The sequence below is a fragment of the Lissotriton vulgaris genome, chromosome 2_1, assembly GCF_964263255.1.
Source record: "Lissotriton vulgaris chromosome 2_1, aLisVul1.2, whole genome shotgun sequence".
Lineage (NCBI taxonomy): Eukaryota > Metazoa > Chordata > Amphibia > Caudata > Salamandridae > Lissotriton > Lissotriton vulgaris.
This window is the reverse complement of record NC_141687.1, coordinates 1,538,996,261-1,539,015,406: the sequence shown is the minus strand read 5'-3', so window position 1 is coordinate 1,539,015,406 and position 19,146 is coordinate 1,538,996,261. Positions and strand designations below refer to the sequence as shown.

The 19,146-nt window shown below is 46.6% G+C and overlaps 1 protein-coding gene across 2 annotated transcripts in view; it reads right to left on the bottom strand.

Moving 5' to 3' along the window:
• Positions 1-19,146, bottom strand: part of LOC147732864 (dolichyl-diphosphooligosaccharide--protein glycosyltransferase subunit STT3A) — a 163,708-nt gene that overhangs the window by 47,408 nt on the left and 97,154 nt on the right. For both annotated transcript variants that reach the window (XM_086957405.1, XM_086957406.1), the window contains exons 11-12: positions 11,114-11,205; positions 9,942-10,097 (exon numbers count right to left, since the gene is read on the bottom strand). In XM_086957405.1, the coding sequence (XP_086813531.1) occupies positions 9,942-10,097; positions 11,114-11,205 (248 nt within the window). The remainder of the gene's footprint in view (positions 1-9,941; positions 10,098-11,113; positions 11,206-19,146) is intronic.

Below are 19,146 nucleotides of genomic sequence, written 5' to 3'. Positions count from 1 at the left end.
CCACCAGTTGAAACCTGATGGTAACTTCTGGGCAAAACAGGAGCGAATGTAAATTGTGCTCTATTCAATTTAATGTAAACAACGTCATATTTGAAAAAATGTCTAGGTATTCATCTTGAGCACAAACAGGGGTAGAATGTCCATTCATTTGGCTCGGTGGCTCGCCAAACTCTTTACATAACTTTTCTAGCCCGCGACATTTGAGTCCTAGCTGTCATTAAACAGAGCATACTTGTGTTATGCTCCTCCGTTGCAGGTGCGTGAACTATATACATCACGCGCAATGACAGCCTGCATCCAGTGCTGTTTGTGCCTCTGTTCCCTAGGGCGTTACTGAGCAGAGAGGTGTGTGTGTGTGGGGCTCTCTGTGTGTGTGGGTGCGTGTGGCTCTGTGTGTGTGGGTGCGTGTGGCTCTGTGTGGGAGGGTGGCTCTGTGTGGGTGGCTCTATGTGAATGACTGTGGGTGCAAATGCAATAGGTCTCGCATTTGCAAGCGATTAAGCTATTGGCATGGTAAATGACAATGCCATTTATTTAGGTTTTAAAAACAAAAACATAAATACAAATAATGTCATGAGCAATGCCAATAGCTCTAACTTTAACAAGGCCGAGACCATTGCATTGTAAATGCTTGTTGACATGGCCACTCAGACTTTTTGCCTGGCCATTGGCGTGATTTAGACTGGAAGGGCACTGGGTTCCTGCTAACCAGGTTCCCAGTGCCAGATCTCTTTCCCAAAAACAATACAAATGTACCGCCAATTGGCTATACTTTAACCCCTCCCCTGCTGATGACGGAACCGCTCCGTCATCAGCTGCGGTGGTGCTGTGCTGATGACGGAGCGGTTCCGTCATGGCCTGCCCGACGCTCCTGCGCGGAGCGAATTCCGCGCCTGCGCTGAGAGTTCTATTGAGCGGGCGGGGCCATGACGGAAATACTCCGTCATAAGCACAGCGCAACCGACGCTGGTGACGGAGCGGTTCCGTCACCAGCATGCGCCAGCCGCATTTCCGCCCCGCCCCGCCCCCTTAGCACTGCGGCGGAATAGCCGCCGCAGTGAAGGGGTTAAGCACTCTCTATATGTCCATAGTAAATGGTACCCCTAGTACCTAGGGCATGAGTTACTAAGAAGGGCCCCCAAAGGCTGCAGACCGAACTGTGCCACATTAAGGGACATCTCACTAAGGAGTTCTGCCCATTAAGTCACATAAATCCTAGGGCAAAGGTTCCCTCAAGAGGGTACAGGTCTTCTCCTTGAAGAGAGGGTACCTGAACCTTTGTCTCTAAAGAAGTAGGTTTCCAAGTCTTCTTGCATTTTCTCTTGGAAGGATGAGTTGAATTTGACCTCCGCACCTGTCTGCCCCCGCTGGTGGTGCAGTGTTGGTGCTAACTTGAACCTTGCATGGTGTTGACCCAAGACCCTGAAAACTTGATTTGTAAGTCAGGGACTTACTATCCAAACTGCATTTCTGTTTTCCTTCCTTAGGTTAACACTGCTGAACTGAATGCAATAAGTGAACTAAGTATCCACTTTTTAAAGTTAAAGGTATTTTTATTCAAAAACATACTTACCTTTGAAAGTACATATCAATCTAGAAAGAAGCTTCTTGTTTTAGAACAGTGGTGTGGCTCTTCTTTTTGAGTCGCGTTTCGTTAATTGGTCAATGTGAGTATAACACAGGTCTTAAACTCCTCTGTGTTAGGCCTAAGGCTGCTCGACCACACAGCCACAAAAAGAGCACTTTGGGTTTAAATTCTGGAGGAATCTCTCCACTATTTACATGATACAACCAATTATTGGTATATCACACAGAGTCAGCTTCCTACATGCAGTGACTTTGCACCATGACATGCAGTCTACAATGGCAGCAACCAAGCAATTTGTGTGGAGGTCCCTTAGGTTGGCATAATACATGTTGCAGCCCTAAGGCACCCTCTTTAGTACCCATGCCCTAGGTACCCGGGGTACCACTTCCTACAGGTTTATTTGGTTGCTAAAGTGTGTGCCAATTGTGTTAATATTGACCATTTTAACTTGTTTGTAGGGAAAGAGTACCGGCACTGCAGCCTGGTAAGCAGGGTCACAGTGCACATCCGTCGAAAAACATCAGTACCAGAGGCAAAAAGGTGGGGTGACCATGACAAAAAGGTTCACTTTCCTACAAATTTCCTCTAATTTCTGCATACATCTGCTTCACCCTTTCGGATTTTGGTGCTAAATTGCAAATGTTTAGGAGAAGAAGTTAAAACAATTAAATAAAAAAAGTCTTATTAATTCAACATTTTCAGTTCACCATTTTAATTAGAAAAATCTGACTATGCGAAACCAAGCACCTATCTATCACTGTCCCAAATATACGCATTAAACCTTATGGACTGAAGGGCAGTTACATGCCAATCTCCGTCGTCCTGAAAGTATTCTGCTGCATACTGATTTGAAGCCACACATTCACATTAGTCGACCACCAAAGAGCCATTTCAACATTAATCAGTTACTAATGACCATAGTTAACTGATAAGCGGCAACAGAGATAAATGCTAGCTAGCATCTTCTTTAAATTATTGAGAATGGTGTTTGGGGTCTCATGAAAACACATACAACCAACCGCGGCCTATGCCAACTGATATGGGAAAGAATTCACTCAATAAGTCTAGTAAAAGTAACTCGCTTGTTCTTCTAACAATAGAATAAAATGGGCCTGGGGCAAAATACACAACACATAGCTCTTCTGTTGTACTCTCTAGCATAATGCTTCTCAAACTTTTTAAAACTACAAACCAATTTTTAGATCAAATGAAACTTTTGCGACCCATCTAACTTTAACTGACATGAGGCGAGGAAGCAATGTTTTAATGCACTAGTAAACATGCTTTCAAAATGCTGTGACCTACCAAATAACATTCTTTTAGATTTTTTGTGCGACTCTCAAACCGCAATTGTTTGTAAATGTCACAAGCTCAACCACGCCCTTTGATATGTCTTTATCGGACTACGGTCAAGATATTAATCTGTCCATAAAAGTAGCAGATTGTGTACTGAACCCGAGCTGAAACACTTTTCAGAGTGAGGTGCTGGCCTGTGACACCTGCTCATTCAAATTTCAAAGCATCTAAAAAATATCGGCATATTGGATTTATATATATATATATATATATATATATATATATATATATATATATATATATATATATATATATATATATATATATATATTTTTAGTATGAACAAGGCACAAGGGCTTGGAGTACTTTATATGAGCACGAGATTACCTTACTTAACCTCCTGTTCTTAAAATAAAATGAATATGACGTTAAGTGATTTGCCCAGAGCCAATGACGGAACTTAAACTAGGTTCGCCATCGCTAAAGTCAGCAGCTCAGGTCGCTAGGCCACATCCATATTTCAATATTTCTCCATTTATGCTGTGAAAGTCATATTTAGGTGGGATGACTGAGTATCATCACGAGTAGTGATCTCATTCTCTATTGAAGTGGCTTTGTGAAGTGAAGAAAAAACATATTGGAAGGTTCACTTGGAGTCTTCATTGGGAATACTTGCAAGGCTTTGTTTTAAACTTTTGCTCGCAACTTCGCACCAGTGGTGCTGGAATAATTTTCAGAGTAGAGGTGCTGAAATCAATGTTACCATCACTAAATCAGCAGTGATTGTGAAAGATTCTGGCTTCACATAAAAGTTAGCAAATCTGTTCAGCAGGAATGGTAAGGGTGTAGTATGCTGCTGGTGGTGCATTTTTTGAGCATGCAGTCGCAAATATACTGCTGAAGCATCATGCAGTAATGCACTGTAATTTACAGCTAGCACATTTTCCATTGAAAGGGGCACTATGTTTTCACAAACTAAATTTTACCGATACAACTACATAGCACACAAATGATAATCAGAAATCTGGTTTCAGTGAATATGTATAATTTGCGCATCCCCAGGATGTTTTGATCATATTAAAATCTTTGTTGCCACCACACATCCGAATTACAGAAAAAATCTTTTTCTTTCCCAACTGCTGATATATTCTCAAATGTGTACAGTTAATTTGCAATTTTTTGTGTATTACCAAAATATTACACCCTTTCCTTTCACACTCATTGTATCCAGGCAAGATGGTCACATAACTTACTATAAAAACGAGTCTCATTTTGCAGTTAAAGTAAACACCAATCCCCCTCAGGGGCTCAGGGAGAGGGGGGGCACAGGGATAGATGATGGGGCTGGGCGGGAGGGGGGGGAGGGGTAGTGTTAGGGGGACGGGGGGAGGGGACGGTTAGCGGGGGGAGGGGTCAGGGGCAAGGTAAGCAAAATAAAAAACAGAAATCAGAGCTATCTATTTGTATTCAAAACTATCAATCTGGGATGCAAGAGTATCAATGGTCAGATAAGGGAACTAATAGTACCAAGTATGGATACATTTAGGATCTATTCATTTAATGTGGCAGGCTTAAATGACAGAAAAAAAGGGAAAAGGTCTTTGAAATAATAAGAACATTGAGTCCAGATATAATATGTTTGCAAGAAACCCATATACCATGGCGGAATACGTACCTCTTAGAGATCAGGGGATATTCCCTAGCGGCTTGTTCTTTTCAGGATACAATCATTAGAGGGGTAGCGATATATTATAGGCAACGGGATCTGTCAGTAATACGATCATCTGTGGACAAGTGGGGCGCTGGGCAATAGTAGAATTATCTAATGGTCTTACAATTGTGAATATCTATGGCTCTAACCTAGATGATGCCGATAACTGGAGGGTATTGGAAGTGGAATTAGCTAGTTGGTCTCAGCGTTTGATAGTATGCGGGGACTTCAATATACACCAGGATGTGATGAATGCTCAGACACAAACATATGTAGGAAGGAAACCACGGGTATATAGAGCAATCCGGGCATTTACGGATACACATGGCCTGTATGATATCTGGACAGAAAAACACCCAGCATATCTGGGGTTCACATATTTTTCCTATCCGCATAGGAAGTTCGTACGGTTGGACTATTTCCTTGTCTCTCATTTACTGATAGGTAGTTTAGATATTAATAAACTACCTCAACTATATTCTGACCACAACCCCTTGAAATTAGAGTTAACAGATTAAGAAAGGTAGACAAAGGGGCTCAGTGGTCTTTCAGATGACGAATTCTGTATTTTTATTAAACAGCGGTCACAATATTTTTTCGATTGCAGTAGGTACAGCGCATCCCGGGAGATAGTCTGGGATACGTTTAAAGCGGCCTTGAGAGGTCAGGTCATAGGATATGCAGCTCTCAGTCAAAAGCAGCGTAAAACGCAAATTGATCTACTAATTAATAATTTATCCAAATTAGAGGTAGAACATATACAGGTAATTAATAAGGGCGGTCTGGGGTGCTTAATAGCTGAACAAATGACCAAACTAGCTATAGCTAAATCAGAAATAAATACACATTTTCAGAATAAAATTGCCCAGATGTTCCAAGCGTATTGATGGGAGCTATATGAATATGGGGAGGCCACAGGGCGTCTTTTGGCACGTAGAACACGGCAGAAATTGGTTAGAAATAATAGGTTAGAAATAATATAGGTAAAATGAGGGATAGTACTGACCAGGTAGTATCTGATTCGCAAGAAATAATTGGTGTATTCAAGGAATTCTATACTAAACTTTATCATTCAGACGAAAGTTTAGTGGCAGCTCACGAATAGGACGAAAGAGTAGAGGAATATCCCTTTTTACCACGGTTAGATTCTGAGGCTGCCATAGAATTGAAAAGTGAAATAACTAATGAAGAAGTTCAGGAGGCACGGACATATCTTGCATTAGGTAAAGCTACAGGCCCTGATAAAATCTCCTTGGAGATTAATAGACTACTACTGCCTCAAATTCTCCGTATCATGCAAGATTTATTTGTTAGTATTCAATATACAGGGATTCCCCCCGTCTCGTGTCACGATACGGATGTGGTGGTCTTTTAAAAAAAAAAATCTCCAGAAGTACCATCATCGCATCGGCCAATATCACTTATGAATACGGACGCTAAAGTGTACTAAAAAATAATGGCCCCTCGACTACAAAAGACCATTGTTGCTCTCATATCACCTTGGCAACATGGCTTTGTTCCCGGCAGGGGGACCACAGACCATACAAGGCGGGTTATTTCAATCTTGGATATAGCAGAGGTGGATAAGGTTGAAATGGATGTGGTCTTCCTGGAAACGGAGAAAGCCTTTGACCGAGTGGCCTGGCAATATCTATGTCAATAGGGGTATTTGGTTTTGGAATAGTGAAGGCCCTTCAGGCAATGTATTTTAAGCCACATGCCCAGATTCAATTATGGGACATACTTCTAGGAGGATAGAGATAGCTAGGGGAACGAGTCATCTAGCTTTCAGGAAATGCCTAAAGACAACTCTATTCTAGTTGGAGCGCTGCCCGACCTGTTTCTTCACAGCACTGCGCGGAGATACACCTTCGGGTGTGATGCCGGCGCGTTACAAGCCCATAAATAAATAAATAAATAAACGCGTCAAGGATGTCCTTGCTCCCCTATTTTGTGATAAAACCAGTTAAAATCTGTGATTATGAGACCAAAATTTTAGCATATACAGATGGCATCGTGATTATTACAGCTGAACCTCGAACTGCTATGAAGGAAATCGAAAGCTTGGCAGTTGAATTTGGACAAAAATCTGGATATCTTTTAAATAATACTAAAACACGATTTATTCAAAAACCCACGTGTAGTTAAGACAGCAACATATTTAGGGGTTGAAATAACAGCTGATATCAGCGCACTTTGGGCGAATAATATTGATCCAATATTGCAAATAATAAATAATGACCTGATGCGTATCAATAACTTACATCTTACAATCATTAGTCGAATAAATGTAATTAAGGTGAAGATCTTTCCAAACATTCTGTATCTTATTCGGGAAATAACACTGGAGCTTGCTGCTACTAAAATAAATAGAATTGAGGCATTATTCTCCAAATTTATTTGGGGGTATCAAGAAGTGCACCGAGCGTATAAATATTTGCCGCTACCAAGGGATCGGGGAGGATGGGGGCCCCTAGTGTACAGTTGTATTATTGGGCTACGGCCATGCAACAATTGGGGACACTATATCAACCTCAAAGGGATGATGTGGAACGATCTCAAATCCCCACAATATATCAATTGGCCATGGGTAAGGCGGCTAAGGGACTGTTACAATGACAAACAGACATCTTAAATAAAAATCTCAGCTATAAATACATCCAAATGGTGATAAGGATTTGGAAAAAAGTGAAAAATGCTGCAAAGTTAGTAGATATAATAAATATACCTCACTCTGGCACTCTGATTTTCTGGCATGAACAGTGTATGATGGAATGGCTAGGAAATGGGCACAGGCGGGGATTGTAGTATTAGCAGATTTATACTCCAATACGGAACGGAAATCTTTCTTAGAGTTAGTTCAAAAATTTGGTATACATCAAAACTCTTGTTTTAAATATTCACAAATCCAAAATCGAATTAGAGGGTTTCCTATAGGCCTTAGCAACATGGACCTGATCCCTATATTGAATCCGATGGAAAATCCAGATAGTAAAATTAAAGATTTCTATTAAGAGTTATTAGCAAAGATACCAGATGATATGGGTAAAACAGAATCTAAGTGGGTTGGTAAGCTTGAACATGGGGAAATTGATTTAGATATGGTGTCAGAGATCGAGAACAAGCCGAAAAACAAGGGGTAAAACCACCCCCTTGTGTACCGCTTTGTTCGCCATAATTTGGCAGGGTATGCTCAGACGTGAGTCCCTTGCTCACTTTGCCACTGGATTCAAGGAAGCCTGGCTGAAGACGGCTGTAATGCCAGAAACCGGTCCTAGGAAGCTTGTTTCCGGTCCAGGGAAGGCATGGCTTGGCAGTTCGGGCTGGACTGTTCCCATGAGGCACAGGGTCAGACTGATTTGCATATGGCCATATCTGAACTGGGGTGGGGTGGGAGAGTGGGCTAAAGAACGGTGATGGATTAAACCCAGATCAGTTGACTGGGTGTGAGTGTTTGATTGGTTCAGATGCTCCGTCCATCACCACCCCCTTTTGTACAGCTGAGTTCTGCAGAGGAGAATGTAGGCTGCATTGCACATTTAGAACCTCTCTCCACCAGAGATCTCACATGCCCATGATATACTTTATGCTGCCAAGTCCTCCCAAAGAAGACTCATTGGCCCAGACTGACCCAAAGCTGAACACCAAGCAGTACTCAACATAGTATAGCAAGAGAAAATTTCAATTGTGTCCCGGCAAGACATACCCGATAGGATGAGGCTCATGTGATCCTGCAAAAGCACCCTGGGAAGTGGCAGTCATTGTTGCGGGACACTACATCCCGCAGACATGAAGCCAGTGTGACCTCACACTCCGAGGTAGGCTTTAAACTTTATAAGCCCTCTGTAACCCAAAACAAGTTGTGCTTAAGATAGGTCATCACTATAGCGATGCTCCTAATGTGCAAAGAAGACATTGTCCCTCTCTACATTGTCATCAAGGCCAGCACAACTCTGCCAGCTGCCCTTTGCCTGGAGGATTTGCTAGCACAGCTGCCCTACAAGACAAGAGCCACAGTTCTCGAATTGCCAAAGGCCAGCCAGAAATCATCAGGCCTAGCAAACATAATAAGATGATGGTCTGAGTGATGAAACGTGTTCTTTTGCTCACTACTCCACCCCAGTTTGGACCTAACTCCATGCAAGTCAGGGTTGACCCTGCTCCTCATGGGAACAGTCTAGCTGAACTGCCAGACCAGGTCCTCTCTGGACCGGAAACAAGCATCCTGGGACCGGTTTCAGGGTAGCAACCCTTATCAGCCAGGATAGTTTGAATCCAGTGGCATAGCGAGCAAGGGACCCACGTCTGGGCATATCCATGGCCACTTAGGGCAAACATAGCAAACACAAGATGAAGGTCAGAGTGCTAAAACTTTTAATCACTCCCCTCCAGTCACCGCCAAATTCAAGCTAGCCTGGCTGATGAAGGGTGATGCCCTGAAACCGGTTCCAGGATGCTTGCTTCTAGACCAGAGAGGGCCTGGCAGATCCAGCTGGACTGTTCCCATGGTGCGCAGGGTCAAGACTGATTTGCATATGGGTGGGTCTAAACTGGAATGCCATGGCATGCAAAAACCCAATGGATTTAACCCAGATCTGTGACTGGGGGAGAATGTTTGATTTGTTCAGCATTTCGTCCATCATGTTTTTTTTGCAGAAATCACCAGGCCAGAATGTGCTCGTGTTATTCCACTCGCAACATACTGTGCCAGGGAAAACATCAACCCATGTGAGTTCCTGAACAAGAAAGAGACCTCATAAGAATTTCAAAGGTGCACACCAGTCTCATTTATAAAAGATGACTAGGTTAAATTATAGTTTAAATCTAGTGCCAGCCTGGTTTCCCCAGGTGCAGGTAGAAGAAACATAATACAAACAGAAAAGTGAGCCATTGAGCAGTTTTGCATAATACTAATAACATTCATATTCCTTTCTATACAAAGTCTAATACTGATTAGACAATCTATTTATTCCATGGGATACCTGTGCTGTCTGAACCAGATGTTCAACCCCCACACCGTCCCCCAAAAGTAACCCCTGAAGGTGCAATCACATTACCCCCTTAAATTCAAAGGTTAGCAAGTAAGTGGCATTTTAACGGCCTATTTTAATAGCTCGGATTACCTTTCTGCTCAAGTCGAACAGGTCCTAGAGAATTGGCATGGCACATTTTTCTTTCAGTTTTTTCTCACACAAGGTATTAAAGATATTTCACAAGATAAAAGCGCTATTGCAATTAATACAACCCTTACACTTGTGCTCTTCAATACAAGGTTGGCTTGAATAACTAATTCTACATCTGACAAACAAAACAATGTGCAGATCTTGAACTGCTTTAGAACGTCACCTCGTTTTTGATTGGGTAGGTAGAGTCCTGCTGCTTTTTGGTTTTCTTATCCGGCCTGCTAACATCCAGGTTCTTCATATATGTGGAAAGCACTTGAGAAACACCAATGCCAGAAAGGATGCACATAACTGGGGCCAGGACCAGCATCAGACGCACCTATTGTTATTGAAAGCACATTTTTAGTCAGTGTATACATATTTAACAAAAGGACTATAACTACAGAATAATTAGTGTTCAAGACTACTACAGTCATCGCTGAAATGAAAGGAGCTTGTGTTACTTTCTGAACTACTGCGCTTCTTTATGTTGGTGGTAGAAAAGTTAAGCAAAATAATATATTGTTTGCAGCTGTTTGTAGGGTAAGCCTGAGTTGGATAGAGCAGAGGTGCAATGGTGCCTTGCTTCTACATGGGTAGAGTATCAGAAATGCAATCCTAAAGAAAATTAGCCACAAATAATCTGCCCTTTTCCCAGCCTCTCATTGAAACTCTACTGACCCTGCATGGATTAGCAGAATTGAAACATGCGCTTTCCCATTTCTTTGTTGCACACTTTTTGGCATTTTTGATTCCCTACTACCCGATCAAAATGTCTGTCTCTATACAAATGTATGATCTCCTCTCACTGAGGCCAGCAGAGAGAAGAGCGCTCCCTCCTCCTATTCTAACCAGTGTTAGAGCCCACTTCTAGCATTCAGCAGTATGGACTACCAGGCTTGGCACATAATAAGTTTCAATGTTGGATTCAATGTGAGGATGGGCATGATAGACGTACGGTGAACCTCTAACTGCCTATCTCATTCATGGCCACACTGTATTCTTTAGAAAGGAGAACAAAAAACATCTGTTCAACTACAGAACAAGCCCAAAAATACAAATGTTCATATCAGTCTGAATCATTCAAGAATTAAAAACATTTGCAAAAACATTATGCTTAGGTAATCTTTAGGAGCAACCTGAGAATATGATCAACAGGTTCTTGGAAATTAAGTCGAACTTTAGTCTACTGAAGACTATGTTTAGTAGAGAATTACTCAAAGAACAATTTATTTTTTTGGTACAAGAACATTTTGAATGCATCTTCACTAATGGATGATCTGTTTAGATACAGTCAGAATTAACACAATATGGTTGGTGGAAAAAAAGTAATGCCTACAAAGATAGGATGCTTACCATGACAGCAGAGAAGTACATGCTGGTCACTCCATACATGATGATAAAAATTCTGGCATCGGACAAGTTATTGAAACAGTAATAAAGGCCAACTGAGAAAAACGAGATAGACGAAATTAGCTTCCAGTAATAAAACATTAAAACTTAAAGAATAACGGCAAACATGTAGTTAGACAATTCACTGTCTTTTAGAAGCCCTTCTTAACATTACTGAAAATACAAAATGTATATTTTAGTACAGTAAAAATCTGATATGGGGTGAAGTTGTAATGACAGATTGCACACACCCTGACCTTTTCATGTAAGATATCCCATGTACAACTATTCCTGCGATGATTTCTCTAGAAAAGAAAATGACCTTACAACATGCAGACAATGATTATTTGTAAGTGGCTTATTTCCACACCATGTTCAAAGGGTGCAAGCCGCCTAGCTCCTGTAAAGGCCAATATCTTTACACATCTCTGGTATTCTCATAGGTTTGAGGTATACCTAAAGCTCACGTTACTACTTGTTCAACTATATATCTGTAAGTGACATTAGTTAGTGATAGATTCCTTATCTTAGAATACCCCAGGCGTCAGACTGAATCCGGAAAGTTTTGCTTAGCAGTACCCTTGTGCGTCAGTAGGTGGCGTCCTGCGGCTCCGCGTCAGTCACTGGCGTCGTCAGCGCCGAGATGACATCACGGAGAGTACTTAGGCGCCACCCATGCGCGCTGACGTCAGTTCTGTCCACGACTTTCCGCGTCAGGAACGAGGAGCCATGCAAGATACTGACCACTGGTGCATAAAACTAAGGCCTTAAAAATGGGTGACCTTAACCCTAGTAACCAGTTCGCAGAACGAGGAGGATGGGCGGGGTGGTAAGGAATCTATCACTAACTAATGTCCCTTACAGATATATCATTACACAAGTAGTAACTTGAGCATCTGAAAGAGACACGTTCGTGATAGATTCCTTACCTTAGAATAGATAGCCCAGCAATACCAACCCCGGTGGTGGGTCTGCAAACAAAATTACACCAGGAAGTCAAGGAGAACAGAACAACCAAAAAAGCTGTCTCTCCGGACTTGACTGTCAAGGCAGTAATGCTTTGTAATCGTGTTCAGCGAGGCCCACGTAGATGCCTGGAAAAAGTCCTGCGAGGGAACGCCTCGTCCCAAGGCAGTAGTGGCTGCAGTTGCCCTGGTTGAATCAGCACGCAGCCCAACAGGAGGCTCCTTCTTGGCCAAGGAGTAACATGCTTTGATGCACAGAACGACCGACTGGGAAATGGTCAATTTGTGCACAGCCAGACCTTTTTTGGCGCCCACATAGCCAACAAAAGGCTGATCATCCACCCGGAACTGTTGTGTACGCTGCAGATAGAAAGCAAGAGCACGTTTTGGGTCCAGACGGTGGAGCCTCTCCTCTTCCCTGGAAGGATGCGGAGGCGGAAAGAAGGTGGGCAAAGTGATTTTCTGTACGATGTGGAAGGGCGTAACAACCTTTGGCAAGAAAGAAGGACAGGTCCGTAAAACCACCTTGTCCGGATCAACAGAAAGGAAAGGAGGTTTAGAAGAAAGAGCCTGGGGATCACTCACTCTTCTGGCAGAGGTGATAGCTACCAGGAAAGAAGTCTGTAGAGTAAGAAGACGTAAAGGACAGTTATGAAGAGGTTGAAAGGGAGCACACATCAGAAAAGTCAAGACAAGATTTAAGTCCCATTGAGATATTATGAAAGGCACGGGAGGGAACGTTTGTGCAATGCCTTTGATGAAACGGTTAACAACTGGGGACTTCAAAAGAGAAGGCCGATCAAGAAGCCTCAGGAAGGCGGAAATGGCAGAAAGATAACTTGACAGTGTTCAGAGCAGCGCCCTGCTGGCCCAAAGACAAAAGAAACAGAAGAACCTCAGAAAGGGGGGCCATAAGGTGATCCACAGCCTTTGCTGTGCATCATGCCACAAATCTGTTCCATCAGCAGGCGTTCACCGTTTTAGTGGAGGGACGCCTGGCTGCCAGAATGACAGTACAGACCTCAGTAGGAAGGTCGAAAGCTGTCAACTGTCGCCGCTCAATCTCCTCGCATGGAGTTGGAGGCTGGACAGGTTCGGGTGGAGGACCGTCCCCTATTGCTGCGACAGAAGATCCTCCCGAAGAGGCAGTCGGATCAGGGGAAATCGATGCTCATACTGAGTAGCTCGGGATACCATACTCTTTGAGCCCAGTCTGGAGCCACAAGAATAACTGGGCAGGGTTGCGCCTCATCTTCTTCAGCACTCTGGGCAGAAGTGGTATAGGAGGAAAGGCGTACAGCAGACTGCAACTCCACTCGCATCGAAAAGCGTCGCCGAGCAAGTGCCGCCTTGGAAATTCCAACGTGCAGAACTGATGACATTGCGCATTCTCTTCGGTGGCGAATAGATCTAACCAAGGGTATCCCCACTGCTGAAAGAGACCCTGTGCCATGTCAGAGTGCAAACGCCATTCGTGATCCATCATGCACCAGCGGCTGAGTTCGTCCGCCCTGCCGTTCAGAGAACTTGATAGGTGTTGAACCACCAAGGTAATGCCTTGACGTTCCACCCATGTCCAGGGGCGCAGAGCCTCCTGACAGAGTCCAGGACCCCACCCGCCCTGTTGGTTGCAATACCACATGGTGGTGGTGTTGTTAGTGAACACCTGCACTACACTTCCCTGAACAGAGGGAAGGAATGCCTTCAGTGCAAGTCGGATTGCCCGCAGCTCCAGAAGGTTGATATGGAGCCGGGACTCCGCCGGAGACCAGAGGCCTCTGATCTCCGCCTCTCCCAAATGGCCTCCCCAACCCAGGAGGGACGCATCCGTCACCACTGTGTGCTCCAGTTGGGGAAGGGAGAGGGATCTGCCATTGACCCAATCGAGATTCGTGAGCCACCACTGCAGTGGTTTGGCAGTGCCCTCCGTGATCTGGACATGATCGGACAGGTTGCCCTGATGCTGTGCCCACTGCAACTTAAGGTCCCACTACAGAGCCCGCATATGCCATCTGGCATGTCACATTAGCAGGATGCATGAGGCCTTCAGGCCCAGTAGCTGGAGGGTCATCCTGACTGAAACCCGGGACAGAGGCTGAAAGATCGGAATCATAGCCTGAATATCCCAGACTCGCTGCTCGGGAGGATAAACCCTAAACTGCGTCAAATCCAAAACCACTCCAATGAAGGGGAGCGTCTGAGAGGGACTCAGGTGAGACTTCGACACGTTGAGGGAGAACCCCAGCAAATTCAGGAGGTCGGCCGTAGTCTGAAGGTGGTTGACAACTGCCTGGGGCGAGCCCGCCTTCAACAAACAGTCGTCGAGGTAGGGGAAGACTGATAGGTAGGGGAAGACTGATACCCCTGACCTGCGCAGATGAGCTGCGACCACCACCATCACTTTCGTTAACACTCGAGGGGCGCTGGTAAGGCCAAAGGGGAGCACTGTAAACTGAAAATGCTCCTGGCCTACCTTGAATCGCTGGTAACTCAGATGGGCCGGCAGGACGGGGTGTGAAAATATGCGTCCTGCAAGTCCAACGGTACCATCCAGTCTCCAGGGTCGAGAGCAGTCAAGACCTGAGCCAGGGTTAGCATCTTGAACTTCTCCTTCCGGAGGAAGCGATTCACTTTCCGGAGGTCCAAGATAGGACGCAGACCCCCTTTGTCCTTCTTGGGGACCAGAAAGTAGTGGGAATAGCAACCACCCCCTACTTCTGGCCCAGGAATGCACTCGATGGCTCCCTTGGCCAAGAGGGTCGCAACTTCCTGTTGGAGACTAGCCAAATGAACCCCCGACATGCACTGGCACCGAGGTGGCATTGCTGGGGGTGGAGACTGAAAGAGAAGGAAGTAACTCTTGCAGATTATCTGCAGCACCCATTTGTCTGACGTAATCTCGCGTCAGTGGGGGAGGTAATGGCGGATATTGCCACCCACCGGCGTGGGGTGCTCCCTGAAGCTCAGATTAGGAGGGTTTAGAGACTGAAGCAGCACGGGTGGAAGTGGATGGACCCGCACACTGGTTCCCCGACCAGCCCCTGCGGAACCTATCACGGCCGCCCTGAGGCTGGCTCTGTGCAGGCCTGCTGGAGGAGCGTGCATGGGTACCTCTACCTTGGCCACGAAAGGAACAAAAAACAGGAGTGGCCGGGGTCCTAGTAGAAAGACCCAGGGACTTGGCCATAGCCCTCGAGTCTTTAAAGCGCTCCAGTGCACTGACAGCCTTTTCGCCAAACAGGCGGGTGCCGTCAAAGGGCATGTCCATGAGTGAACTCTGGACATCGGGTGAGAACCCGGTCGAACGCAACCAGGCGTGGCTCCGCAACACCACGGTCGTAGAGATCGCCCTGCCCAGGGAGTCTAACCCACACCGGATGTCGTACTTAGCCGCATCTTTGCCCTCAGCAAATCACCTGAGAAAGGGTAGCCTGCACCTCCTCAGGACACGGAGGCAGCACCTGAGCAACAGCGACCCACACCGCGTGGGAGTAGCGGCCCAACAAGCAGGCAGTGTTCACTGCCCGCAGCCCAAGGCTGGCCGAGGAGAACAACCGCTTCCCAAACTGGTCCAGCCTTTTAGAGTCCTTATCCGGCGGGCCATGGGAAAGGCACTCTGCAACCTTGAGGCCTGAATGACCAGGCTCTCAGGCATAGGGTGAGTGGTCAAGAAAGTGGGGTCAACTGGCGCCAGTCGGTGGCGTCTAGCAATGTTTTTATCCACCAGGGCCCCCGTGTCCAGCCTCGACCAAGTGCCCAAGAGGACCTCTGTAAGAGTGTCATTAAAGGGAAGCAGCAGCTCCGCCATAGACGCTGGCTGGAACACCTCGGTGAGGAGGTTGGTCTTGAGGGCCACCGTGGGGAGGTCAAGATTCAGGGCCTCAGCAGCCGGATGGAGGACCCCCATATAGGTGGCACCCTCCTCCATCCTAGGCGGGGGAGAGGCAAACCCCGGGTCAGAAGAGACATCGAGGTCGCCTGCATCGTCCAAGTCATCTACCCAATCGAGCTCGGAGTCACATTGCAGAGCAAACGGATCCTCGGACCCTTCCACGTCGTCGACTGCCTCTGGCGTGGAAGGAGCGGGACACGGCGGCCGGACTGGAGCTGGAGATGGAACAAATGGCACCGGTTACCAGTGCGGATCCCAAGCCGGAACAAAATGGTCTGGGAACAGGGGCAGGGGCGGAGCAGACGGTGGCGCCGGGGCTGGAGCCGAGGGTGGCGCCGGAGCTGGCAACGCAGGATCCTGTGGCACCGGGTCTGGAGCAGCTGGCGGAACCGCTGGGCCAGCAGGATCTGGACACGGGTCCGCGGGGCCAGACTGTGCGCTGGAGGCCTGTAAAGGTGGTCCAAAGCAGCAAGGAATTCTTGCATCTGTTCGGGAGTCACCGATGGACTGGGGAATGGCGGGTAGGTCGAGTGACACTCCGAGGAGCAATGAGGGGACGTTGGAGAGCAAACACATTTCTTCGACCTTTTTATAACGACGCTTACCGGAAGGCGATGTCTCCGGTCCCGCGAGCAGTCCTGGGAGTGGCCCCTAGACCGGGAGCGACGACACAATAAATGCTGGACCTCCAGCAACTTCGACGCCGCTCACGTAAGGCCTTGGGAGAAATGACACAGCAGTCACGGCAGTCCCGGGAGTCGTGGTCGGCCTTCCAGGCAGTAGAGGCAAACATCGTGGGGGTCCGCTACCGACATGCTTCGGCGACAGGTCCCACAGGACTTAAAACCAGGCATCCCTGCGTGCACCAAGAGAAAGTTGGGGAGACAAAGTCTCAAAATAGTGGTCAAAAAGAGACCAAGGTACGTGCTCAATCCGGATCTGCGCTTACTGGCGCAGAAAAAGAAAGAACTGGCGTCAGCGGGCATGGCAGGCACCTAAGTACTCTCCGCGAACGTCATCTCGGAGCCGACGATGCCAATGACGGACGCGGAGCAGCAGGACGCCACCTAATGACGTGCAAGGGTACTGCTAAGCAAAACTATCCCGATCCAGTCTGACGCCTGGGGATATTCTACGGTAAGGAATCTATCACTCACGTGTCTCTTTCAGCTACCTGACTGTTGCTGTCATTCAGCACGGAGAAGAGTTACGGTAAAGAAGCCATACACCCCAAACTCTATTCATTTATAGCTGTTGAACGATTCCTAGGCATGATAATACTTGTGGAGAAATAGCAGGATACAAAAAAATATTCTTTAACAAGTGTCGGGAAAAATGGTCAATAGCTGTGGGACTGTTGTACAATGTATAATACTTACAAGAGGAATGGGTAGCTGCATTATGTGTGAGGTTAATCATTGAGAGTTTCCAGAAGGCCATGTATGTGGTATAGCTTTAACGAACAAGTTACTTACCTTCGGTAACGATATATCTGTAAGAAACAGTAGTTAGTATTAGATTCCTTACCTTAGAATATCCCCAGGCGTCAGTCTGGATCCGGAAACTTTTGCGTAGCAGTACCCCTGCGCGTCGGTAGGCGTCGTCTGCAGGCGTCCCCTGCCGGGATGACGTCGCTGGAATATATAGACGCCGCCTCCGCGCGCTGACGTCAGTTGTTTGCACACAGCTTTTCCGCGCCAGAACACGCAGAGTCATGTGAGAACCAACACTGGTGCCATTTGAAACTAGGGCCCTGAAAGGGATGTCCTTAACCCTAGGTATCAGTTCGCAGAACGGGGAGGATGGGTGGGGCGGTAAGGAATCTAATATTAACTACTGTTTCTTACAGATATATCGTTACCGAAGGTAAGTAACTTGTTCATCTGAAAGAAGCAGGTTAGTATTAGATTCCTTACCTTAGAATAGATACCCCAGCAATACCAACCCCGGTGGTGGGTCTGCGAACCAATACAATCCTACACCAGAAAGTCCTGGAGGACAGAACGGCCAAAGAAGCCATCCCTCCGGACTTGACTGTCCAGGCAGTAGTGCCTCGCAAATGTGTGCAGCGAGGCCCACGTAGCCGCCTGGCAAATGTCCTGCAAGGGGACTCCCCGGCCCAGGGCAGTAGTAGCCGCCGTGGCCCGAGTGGAATGGGCCCTCAGCCCAACAGGAGGCTCCTTCCGAGCCAAAGAGTAGCACGCTTTGATGCACAGAACGACCCACCGAGAGATGGTCCGTTTATGTACCGCCCGTCCCTTCTTCGCACCCATGTAGCCAACAAACAGTTGGTCATCCACCCGGAACTGGCGTGTGCGATCCATATAAAATGAAAGCGCACGTTTTGGGTCCAGACGATGGAGCCGCTCTTCATCCTTTAAAGGATGCGGAGGTGGGAAGAATGAAGGGAGGGTGATGGACTGCCCGATGTGAAAAGCAGAGACAACTTTGGGCAGGAAAGAAGGTCTAGTTCTCAGAACCACCTTTTCTGGATGAATGGACATGAAAGGAGGTTTGACAGAAAGAGCCTGGAGCTCACTCACTCTCCTGGCAGAGGTGATGGCAACCAGGAAGGCCGTCTTTGAAGTCAGGAGACAGAGAGGACAGGAATGAAGTGGCTCAAAGGGAGCACACATCAAGAAGGTTAGAACCAGGTTCAAGTCCCACTGGGGCATCACAAACGGAACAGGTGGATACATGTGCGTGATGCCCTTCAAGAATCTTGTTACAATGGGGGACTTGAACAAAGAAGGTTGATCAGGCAGCCTCAAAAAGGCCGAAAGGGCAGAAAGGTAGCCCTTGATAGTGCCCAGAGCAGAGCCCTGCTGGGCAAGAGAAAGAAGGAAGAGAAGAACCTCAGAAAGAGGGACAGAGAGAGGATCCACAGCCTTTGCTGTGCACCATGCCACAAACTTGTTCCACCGACAGGCGTATACCGATTTCGTGGAGGAACGCCTGGCTGCCAGAATCACATCACAGACTTCAGGAGGCAAGTCAAATGGCCCCAACTGTCGCCGCTCAATCTCCACGCATGGAGGTGGAGGCTGGACAGGTTCGGGTGGAAGACCGTCCCCTGCTGCTGCGACAGAAGGTCCTCCGGATCGGGGGACCGACTGACATGCTGAGTAGCTCGGGATACC